The 11,086-nt window shown below is 36.2% G+C and overlaps 1 protein-coding gene across 1 annotated transcript; it reads right to left on the bottom strand.

Annotated features, from left to right (window-relative positions):
* Positions 1 to 252: 252 nt before the first annotated feature.
* On the bottom strand, positions 253 to 4,674 carry LOC149143666 (uncharacterized). The gene is made up of 3 exons (XM_089447136.1): positions 3,273 to 4,674; positions 2,528 to 2,924; positions 253 to 1,955 (listed from the first exon to the last, which is right to left on the bottom strand). The coding sequence occupies exons 1-3, from the start codon at positions 3,430 to 3,432 to the stop codon at positions 527 to 529; spliced, it is 1,986 nt and encodes a 661-aa protein (XP_089303262.1). The 5' UTR covers positions 3,433 to 4,674; the 3' UTR covers positions 253 to 526.
* Positions 4,675 to 11,086: the final 6,412 nt, after the last annotated feature.

Genomic DNA, 11,086 nt, shown 5'->3' with positions numbered 1-11,086 from the left:
AATTAGTGTAAATATTGTAAATAAGAAGAATTAGAAGTCGAAGAGACCTTCAGAAATAAAACCCAAGAGTCTCAATACAAAATGACAATTGACTTTGAAGAATTACCTTCTCGTCTGACAATTCTTGTGAAGAAATCAAGCCCAAATGGCCAATAAATATTTGCAGAGACCAGTGCTTTGTGGAGTAGAGGCTAGGGTGAGTTGCTTATAAGGAAGGGACGTGCGTATAAAAATATTAAAGAAAAAATAGTGTCTGCAATTTAATGTTGCACATTGAACAGTCATCAGCTACAAGTAGACATAGACATAATTGAGATATTCAGGCCTTCCTGGCATTTCATTACCATTGCATTTGTTTTGTGAATTTAAACTGACTGTCGATAAGATGAATCCAATAATAGGTATAAAGAGCTTACCTACGAATTTTAGCGTACAATATTTTATCCCGGAAGGTGAAGGCGCGCTGGCCGGCCAAAACCACTTCCCGTTCGACGGAGTACTGCAACATTGTATCGTCTCCGCGGCTTCATGAGGCATCCCATGATTTCGCTGGCGATGGACTAACGTCTGTTCTAATAGATGTAAGATTTTCGCCATGATTGCTGTAACTGTCCATTCCCGAACAGATATTGAGAAGACTAGACCTTCCCATGCAGCTTCCTTCAGTAGCTGCAGTGATCATGGGATTTACCCCGCCCACGCCTAGAAAATCCCTTGTTAGTCCATCACTGCCATCTTCTGTTCGCGCGTTGAGATTTCTCATGGTTGCCGAGATTAATGGATGGGTTCCTTGCATAACTGATTGTTGTGGGCTGCGTCGAATGGTTCCGATATTTTCCCCAAATGTGGAGTGGTGAATGGTGTTGAAGTCTCTTTCATATAGGGATCCCATAAACCCTTCAGACAAAGAGCTTATCACCTGTTGAAGGGCCGCATTTTCAGAAAATCTGGTGTTTCCCGCGGTGAATGAGTTGCTCTGTGCGGTAACATCCGGATGACCTTTCAGTAGAGCGTGAGAGTGAACAAAACTTGATGCCATCCCTGACATTTGATCTTCTCGTTGCTTTTCTTGTGATGATCCTTGCCAGCATAATCCTAACCCAAAAGGGGTTGAATCTGAACCACACCCTCTTAGCAATGATGAACTACTGACCGTTGCACCCATTTGCGCTGCTTTCTGAAGCAAAGCCGTAGCTGACATTTGAGCAGTGCCAGTGCTACTGTTGCTATGTTGGCCATACAAGTAAGGCAGGCTGGGAAGGCTGTCAATTTTATTGCCATTGGTGTTTCCTGATGAACTGCTTGTCAACCCAGCGGATCCTCGATCGGTCCAGTCCGTGCCCCTTGGTCCAAAATCCGTAGAGCCAGTCACAGAACTTCGCTCTATATTTCCAGAAGAACTCATAGCTTGGGCCTGACCAGATCCTGTTGCGAAAAGCATGGAATAAAGGTTGCCGCTCCCGGTATTTGACGATGTCAATGGCAACAAGCCAGACAAAGGTTTCTGTCCTTGAGAGTAATCATATTTCGACGGAGGCGGCATAACTTGAAGCATGCTTTTCGGCGACTGCGCATCAAGAAACTCAGACGCAGCTGCTTCCATTGTATTCACTTGGGAATGACCGCCTGGAGGACCCCGGCCTGGGGCCAACCACAACGGCAGCCTTGGTTTTAATGCTCCAGCTGCATTGCTGCTCGCTGGTTCAGAACTCTCTGAAAATCCCAAACGAGAAGAGATTGTGCTGTGCAAGCTCTGTGGCAATTCTTTGACCAAATGATGAGACGAATTAGATGTCCCCATCACAGGCAGAGGAGCACCTCGTTGGCCTAGAGAATCGCTGCTGTGAACGCCTAGCAGCTGGCCATGGCCACCTAATGTTATTCCACCCGAAACTCTTGCGCTCTCCTCAGCCAAGGCATCGCAGAATGCTCGGTGGGTTATGAAGCTGTCCCTCCTGTGCATAGAACATGTCATATTTTAGATTTAGCCTTCAGAGGTTGTTGTGTCTAAACATAAAGGATTTTAACGTTCATAATCCTTAAATCAAATCCAACTTTTCTGATTTCAATCTATTAATAATTCATTTCTCTATATCTACAATATTTCAATCGACAAGTATTACTGAAGATTCCAGCACAAATTTTCAAGTATAACAGTTGCAGACGTTGAATAGTTAATTGGCAGCATGCGTTATAGACTGGTCCTCTGCATCTGATCACCTGAACTTTGAAGACAACTTTTACTTAGAGAATACCTGAAAGAATTACTCACTGAAAGTTTAACTTGGTTGGGAAATGATGAAAGTTTGGGAGAGCTAGGTTGTCTCTAGGTGGTTGCCAAGGGGTAAAATGTAAGAGATAAGAGGAGAGAGGATCTTTATTGGATTCAACATGCTACAAGATAGGTCTATCAGACTGTTGTGAGGACACAAGATAGATATATGAGATGGTACCACAAGCTAAACGTATCAGACTGGTTATTTACACACACCCATTAAAGAATACTTGCACAAAAGAAGAGATATACCTGGAGAAGAGAGTCCCACAGTCGCATCTATACTCCCGCGTACCACAAGTCTTGGAATGCGCTTTCCAATCCGACTGAACAGCATATTTTTTTGAGCATTTCTCACATTTCCATTTCTTTTCTCCGTGCTTTCGACAAAAGTGTTTCTTGATACCAGTTAAGTCACCCAGAGCTCTGGTGGGATCATGATGAACGCAGGTATTTTCCGGACATATGTAGACTCTCTTCCTGATTTCCTTGCTCGTTCGTTGTCGGAGCTTCCAGGGAAGATTGTGGCCGCGCCTATGGAGCTGCAAATTTTGATCTCGTTGAAATCCTTTGTTGCAAATTTCGCAGACAAATCTGTTCGTAGCCATCAGCGTCTTCGGCGATAGAGCAATCACTTCCGCATCCGGGTCTGCAAGTTCAAAAATTTCATTAAAAAAAATTTGCATCCAAAAGTCCCCCTATAATTTGCCATATTGTAATTTCTTTCCTCCCTAAAGCAACGGTGTCCTTTCTAGCAATGAAACTAAACAAGCTCTTAAACTCTGAAAGTGTCTTAGATCTGAGCATATTTCTTCAATTCTTGCTCTGCAGTGAGATTATATAAAGACATATATGTAGGTGTAAAGCTAAATTGAATTCAAATCTAGAGTAGGTTGTATCGTGGTATGCTTTGCTTCTAATCATCTGCAACTTGCAAGCAACTTTATGATCCAAGCAGTTGATAACAAGAAGACGCAAGATATAGGGTTATGCTTGCCTGGATTGCCTGGCAAATTTCTCTTTCTCTTCACAGGAACGGCCTGTACTCCACTGTTAGGGTCGGCATTGGAAGCCAATTGCTGCTGTACCGAGTTACCATCCCCTCTGTTACCAGAGGAAGCGCTGGCATCCACAGACGGAGATGCCAAGCTAGACATTGTTACACACAGTCAGGGAAGGGTTTGCCTGAGTGTAGTTTATAGGAGAAATGAGGGGGGCTTATCTGGCCGGGATGTGGCAAAAAAAATAATCAGTAGGACCAAGAAGCGATGAACGCTCCGAATCCATGTTTTTCACCCGTACATCTCATCCCTAATCTTGCTGTCCACAAGTAATGACTTGCAAGCTATCAAACCTGTCCGACGACATTCTGGGCCACATGGATCCCTATGGCTGTCTGATCAGGATAGGACTGGATGATCATTTTGCCTACTCCTCTGCAAGGGTTCCGTTCTCTGTACATCTCTCAGTGTTAACTATGTAGTCCAACTTGGGGTTGCTGCAGCGGAACTTGAGAGATTGACTATATCTTTGTTGGCTGGCGATGATGATGATGATCTTGTTGCCTTACGCAAAATTCATTGCTCTACTCAAATTTCAAATTTCAAATCTCAAATCTGCGCCCCTTTGTAGCTCTGCCGTTTCAATAATGATGGCTCCCGTCCCTCCCCTAGATTTGCTGCCAAGGCTGGCTCCTTTCCCAAGTGAAAGGCAACTTATTCAGTGGTAAATTAACTCTTGGAAATATCAGACTGTCGGCGTTGATTCCGTGATGTATATGTAATAATGTGCTAAAGTCCACAATCTGTCTCTCAGAATTTTTAGAACCAGCAAACAGTCATGAACGCCAAAAATAAATGTAAAACACTTAACGACCTTCGGCTTGGGTTGCGGAATACCAGAGCCCCTCGCACCGGCGCCACCTCAATCTGAATATCGTCGCTAACAGTTATTTCCTCGGCGGCATCAAACGGATCGAAAATCTTCTCCTCGTTGCCATCGGTTCTTCAAACTTTCCCTATTACCCTTCTGGTTTACATCATATCCTTTCTTTCAATTAAAAAATTGAGCCTGGAGCAGTCTCAGGAATACATAATCCTACTCAGAAGATTACTTATCTCTGTATTCACACAGAGCTTCTGTGGCCAGATCCCTGTGAACTTCGACCTCTCCTCTCTCAGACCAAGATTTTACCCTAATGTCCTCTGCATCATATCAAATAGAAAAATCCCAAAAAAACCCATAACATATCCCGCGCAGATATCACTTCCTCAAGAAAAAACTGTTAGGAAGAATAAATTCGTACGACTGTAGAGTATGGGAAAGAAGAAAACCTAAATAAAATAATTAGAAAGATCAATCTAGAGCATACGAAGCTACGTTGAAGGTCGACCGAGATAGCGAAAGAAGAATCATCTGCCATCACCCACCTATACAATAAATAATAACATTTAAAAATAAAAAAAATCTAATCACAAGGCGCTGCTTTGTCTTTTCTTCTGTATCTTCTTGCCTTTCCCAAAAATAAAGAGAATATTTTAGCAGCCCCAGTAATTGTAATTGAATATGATTATAATCTTACTTAGTCCTTGTGTAAAAGGCGAGGCAACCTTTCCACAGGAATGATTCATCTATCTATAATAACCAATATGATTGTTTAATTGATTGACCTGCACATTTTTAAGAGGCGGCCACAAAGCACTGAAGCCCTAATTCTGGGTCCTATTAGGCCTTCCACCAAAATTGACCTCAACCAAAAAAAAAATTTAAAATGCCCCGCAAAAGTAAAAACTAAAAGGTCACCCACACATATCTGGTGGGGTAGCGCGGTGGGGCAATAATGGCTTGGCTAAGTACCTTCCCTTGCCTCCCTCGTACCTGTAACTGTGTACAGAGAAATAATTAAAAAATGCAAGAAGTTTAAACATAATAAAGTCTTGTGCTTTGGCTTAGAATAGCACCCCTGCCAGAAACCCCATGGCAGGCAGCGGGGATGTCTGCTCTGCTCTCGATTGCAGTCCAGAAAATTATTTAGATAGTGATCTCAAGCTTCAAATCTCAAACTCTCTTAAGAATACGCGCTGCACTCGGGATGACAAATTTTTTGTTTGATAATTATTTTGGATGTATACTATGATGACAGGTGTATACACAGTGGAGCATTGTTGAGGAATATTTATCTGAAATGGTCAGAATGGTTTTGAATAAGATATAGGTATCTGTAACAGGGCGCATATGCTCATGCTACAGTGACAAACTGTTGCCTGAGACGGCTGGCCTCCCCCTGTCTGCCTTCTCGGGGACTGAATAGTAATAGAACAAAGTTATAAAAATATGAAGATGAAATGGATAACAGCAGCATCAAGGAGGACTTAAAATGTTAAATATCTGATCTGGTTAAAAATGTCCTGTCCCATTCTATTATACAAGCGCGTTGTCGTCAGCCCTCTTTATGGATCAATCTTTCCCTTTCATCCCTGTTTCCTAACAACCCAATAGAGGATCCTTGCGTAATACCTATCCTACATTGCCTATCACTATTGGTTTTCTTAACGTCATCTAAACACATTTTCAACCTTACCCTAATTTTCCCAAACCTTACCTCCCTGATCAACCTACTCCACACTGAACCATAGACTGCGATAGGATTCTATGCTATTCTGATTATGTATGAGGAACTACACGTCACACCTAGGAGATTTCACAGCTTTCTTTCGTTCGATATCCGAGTGTGGGTGGAGTCCCCACATTGTCGGAGTCAGGAGAGAATTCCCGCCATTATTGTGGTCACCCCTTTGCTTGGATTAGAGGCCACTGAGGCTCGGACATCGACACAACCGCAATAACGTGAAACATACACGAGGAGAATAACATGGTCCTCCTTTTCTTGGAACTCCACTGAGGATTAACTTTGATCACATCTTGAAGTTGGCTTAAGACCATCAAAATGAAAGAGTGCCATGGCATTCATTTTTTGCTCTTGAACCTTTGTGCTCACTTACAATATAACATCGTTTTTTGCTCTTGAACCTTTGTGCTCAACCGTCCTTTGTCGCACTTGAACCTTTGTGCTCAATTACAATATAACATATCTTGCACTCTTTGAACCAACACCAAGTATTGTCAATTTCGTACACAACTTCACACAAGATCTGGCTTCTCTCTTTAGCAACAAATTACGAATCCACATTTTTTTGAGATCCCTTCTGACTGCGTTTCTATATTTCTGTATTGAATTGGTCATTTTGCACTTACTATGGGTTATGTCAATTGGCAATGGCCCTATAACGTCCCACTAATGTCATTTGTTTAGAGTGGCTAAGCTATCTAGCTTTAACATTCTTTTTATAAATTGAATATCACTAATGGTATACATAATGAATATCACTTCAAAGTATTCCATTTTATTTAAGGAGTTTATAGTGGCATCATAAACACAAAATCTCTTTCTACTTACATGTATTTGTAATTTAAAGTACTTTTAATCCTGTTATTTATTAAAGTACTTTTAATGTTGGAGGATTATATAAGATATTTGTTTGGGTATGGTTTGAGTAGGTTCATAAGGGATATGTAGGACTTAATAAAAATCTTACTATTTAGCTTTATTTGTAATTTATATGTAATATTAATGTTGGGGGGATCATATGGGATATTTGAGATATTTGTTATGGTACGGTTTGAGTAGGGTCAAATAGGATATATAGGGTTTGAGTATAGTCATATAGAATATAGAAGATGTATAGAATATTTGTTTCAGTATGATTCGATATTGGAGAATCATATGGGATATGTAGGATATTTGTTATATGGAATCAATTTTATTTTCACTTTTAATTTTTTAAGTGTAACCACAAATTCTAGATAACATTAATTCTATTAGTTTCATGTATCTCAAATGTCTCATCATTATGTAATATATGATTGGTTAATCACTTTAAAGCTAAAATGAGAAATGTTCAACTAGTTTTCCTAAAATATTTAAAGGATTCCGTCACCCACATACACACAACTGAGATTAGCATAGCTTTGTTGCTTGAAAAGAAATCCTTTAGAATAAATATCCACCATAATGCCTCATTGTTAGATGGAAATACTAATGTTGATGCACTAATGAGTCATTTATTAAACTTAAAGCATACTTTCATGTGAATAACTGCATTGATGCATTTAAAATATCTATCTTACAACAATGAGATGTCTATCATCTTTGAGGCTTGGTTACACGAGCACAATTAGTTATGACAAGAGCATGGTGAGCTCATCTCTATGACGGGAAGCCTTGTGCAAAATATACATAACAATTCTATCCATTGGAATATTAGCACAATTTTTCTATGAGGAAATAACCATTGTGGAAGTGCCATGATTAAATGTAAAATGACATGAGAGGTCACATATAGCCATTGCTCAATTGGACAACAAGATGAAAACATTTTTTTTTCATAAATATTAAAGTGGAATATAGTAGTATGTCGACAAAAGATGCAATTATAGACCGTGGAAACACCGTAAGAAGAGCATGGGTTTGTCCAAAAAGTTAAGTAGAAGCCTAAATCAAACATTTGTTGATTTCTCTCATGTCTAAACAACCAACAACATAATGCTGAAAAACAAAACAATATAAGTAACTGAAGTTGCCATAGGCTAATGAAAATTACAAAAAAATTATGCAACCCAACGAAAAACATGCCCTTAAAGAAAAAGGTCACAAAACATGATGTCTAGTAAGTGGCATGATAAATGCAAGATTGTCTCTCATGATAACACTCAATATTTTTTGAGAAAGGGTATCATGGATTTCCCTTATTGTAATCACCTTATGCACAAAATCTTGAGCCTTGTATAGTGGATTTTGGTCCAAAAAAATCCCTTTAACATTGGCCATAATGTAATTGTAGGGTCCTAGAAATCTATTGAAGGAACAACTATATGCACTTTATATGTACATATGTGCGTCAAGGACCAACCTTTTTATTTACTTCTATACAATGGTAGCTATAATAGCTTGATTACAACATACATAGAAAAAATTTTCACTAAGCCATCCCATCCATAATGTGCATTTTTTGTTGGATTTGTGAAGGAAAACTATTACATGTCACAAGATAATGTAGGATCCAATATGTGATCAAATTATTCTATGGAAAAATGATTTATGTTGTAGATGATTAAACATGTGTGATATACTATTAGGTTGTCCACTTCTATGGGAATGAAAAACTATCTATTATGTGTGGTCACTAGCACATGTTGCTAACCAATGAAAATTGACATCATAAGGTTCAAGAGGTTATTTTGAATATCTTCATTTTAGTTTCTATAAAATGTTGTAATATTTTCATTCATGCATGAATGTGTGATTTATTTGATGATTGTTTGAGTTCAACCATGAGATCATAATCATCTAGTTCTTGACAAGGCTACCATGGTCCTTTAGTCTTCAATCAAGAATGACCTAGAATATGGAAGATCCACGTGAACATTTTTTTGGTAGATTGATACGACAACTTAACACACTAAACACATGGTCATTAAACTCTTAAATATTGTTCCAACTTATAGACTCGTTGTCTTGACCATGTTCTTTATTCTTTAGTAGTTGTAGCATAAATTTTCTCCATTGTTGAATAGTGCCACAAGTATTTTATCTTTAACATACAATTTTGATATCATAGGAAAATATTCATCTTCACACAATATAACGGAACAAGTTGTGGATTTCGATGGGGGAGTTGTGATGAAATAAATTTTTGTGGCTATTATGTATTTTTACCAAACATTATATTTTAGTTTACTAAGAAAATTAAGTATGCTAGAGTATTGAGACTCATTGTCCTACATTATTGTGTAAATAGTGATATCCTACATCATTTTTCACTATTGATTCATAAACCAATGTCGAATATATAATGCACCAATAATCCAATTCAATGCCATATCTACATGTTGTTGGTTCGAAATAGAAATAGGCATGTGATCCAATATGTTATCTTGATTCATTAACACATGTCAACAACATGTTACAACCTAGATGGTTAGTGTGCCTAGTGAAATGGGTGAATCAAGTTTGATTAGGTCTATGCACAACTTAACTAACCTAAGGAACATAATAATAATCATATTCAATCAAATGACATGAAGCCAAACATTAGAGATTGTATCTATTAGTCATTTCATAATTCTCTTTTGCTTATATAACAATAATAATTTAAATAAAAAAACTACACTCTTTTCTTTTTATCATTCGTAACCATTCATAAATATAACCATTACCTAGTATATAATACACCAATTATTTAATTCAATATCATATCCACATAAAATTGATCCAAATTATATCTAGAGACATAGAAATACATCTTATTTTAGTTTATTAATATATATCAACTTGTTACAACTATAATTATTAGTTTTCCTAATAAATCGATTAACTATATCAATTAAGTGGAAACACAACCTGCCTAACTTTATTAGAAAAATTTAATAATAAATATATTCAATCAAATTACATGAAATAAAATATATCTCCACATAATTTATCTTTTATCTTATATCTAAATATATTATAATAAAAATTCAAATAATAAAACATTTGTACAATTATTTTATAATTAATATATATCTATATATATATAACTAACTTTTTATTCCAATTTTATTTTAGATGAAAAATAAAACTGTCATTCCATAAATCTATTATTGTTGAAACTCCATGATTCCATTATTGATGAGTCCATTATCGTTAGCAATAATCAAAAGTGACATTTTTCTTATCACGAAGATAATTTCGTCGCTTCCAAGCCACGCCCAAGCTAATCTTTCTCTCGATATATTAAGGAACGATCAACATCCCTCGATGTTCGCTCTCATCTAGATTTATCAAAATTTACCATTTGGCTTGTTTATACCTAATAGCTTAACGTCCTTTACCATATTAGCTGTATGGATCCAAGATTCGAATGCTTTTAATAAATCCATGTCGATATAATAGGAGAAAAACTTATTCAAATAAATGTAAATGTCTAAGATGAATCATGCACACATATATTATGTTATTATCTAGTTGAATAAAAGTATTCTTAAAATTTTAATAACAATTTTTTTTGGGTTATTCAAGCTTCTTTCATTCATAATAACAGTTTAACAATCTTCATGTTAAATTTAAAATTTTTATATAAAAAATTTAAATATTTAAATTGTTTTTTTTTAAATATAAATTTTAAAGTTATAAATTTGGAAATAAATATAATTTTAAAAACTTAATAATAATCGTATTTATTTTTATATATGAAGTTTATTGATAAAATTGTTTTTAAAACCAATGTTATTTTTTTTATCTACAATTAATTTTGAAATGTGAATTAATTAATTAAAAAATGTACAAAATTAATTAAAAATAAAATGTATTATTTTTTTAAATAATGTAGTAGTTGAAGTATTAATTGGATTTAATAATGATTATATTTTAAAAGACATAATAGTAATTATATTTTAAAAACTAAATAATGATTATACTTTTATGTACAAATTATAATGATATTTTTTAACGAAAATAGACGAAATTATATTAAAATATATTGTTATTTGGGATATGAATTACAATATGTTTTCCTTTTTGGAAGTATTTTTGACTATCTTTGACTAATGACACTTTCACAAAAACTAAGAAATCACCGTCCTCCTAATAAGGCGAGGAAGGGAAAAGTTTGAAAATTAAGTCTTTTGATTTTTGCCCCTACTATTTCATGAGAGTACAAATAAATCATAGCAAATTGCTTGCACATAAAAATGCAGAAACAATACATTTCT

Source organism: Pinus tabuliformis, chromosome X (assembly GCF_031772625.1).
Source record: "Pinus tabuliformis cultivar Carrire ecotype Pingquan chromosome X, CPIR1, whole genome shotgun sequence".
NCBI classification, from domain to species: domain Eukaryota; kingdom Viridiplantae; phylum Streptophyta; class Pinopsida; order Pinales; family Pinaceae; genus Pinus; species Pinus tabuliformis.
This window is presented reverse-complemented; position numbering and strand designations above follow the sequence as displayed.

Excerpts from the sequence above, each read along its gene's own strand:
- LOC149143666 (XM_089447136.1), bottom strand. The coding sequence starts at position 3,432 with ATGTCTAGCTTGGCATCTCCGTCTGTGGATGCCAGCGCTTCCTCTGGT. Across the intron at positions 2,925-3,272 it reads AAATTTGCCAGGCAATCCAG|ACCCGGATGCGGAAGTGATT; the intron begins GCAAGCATAACC and ends TTGAACTTGCAG. Across the intron at positions 1,956-2,527 it reads TGTGGGACTCTCTTCTCCAG|GAGGGACAGCTTCATAACCC; the intron begins GTATATCTCTTC and ends TTCTATGCACAG.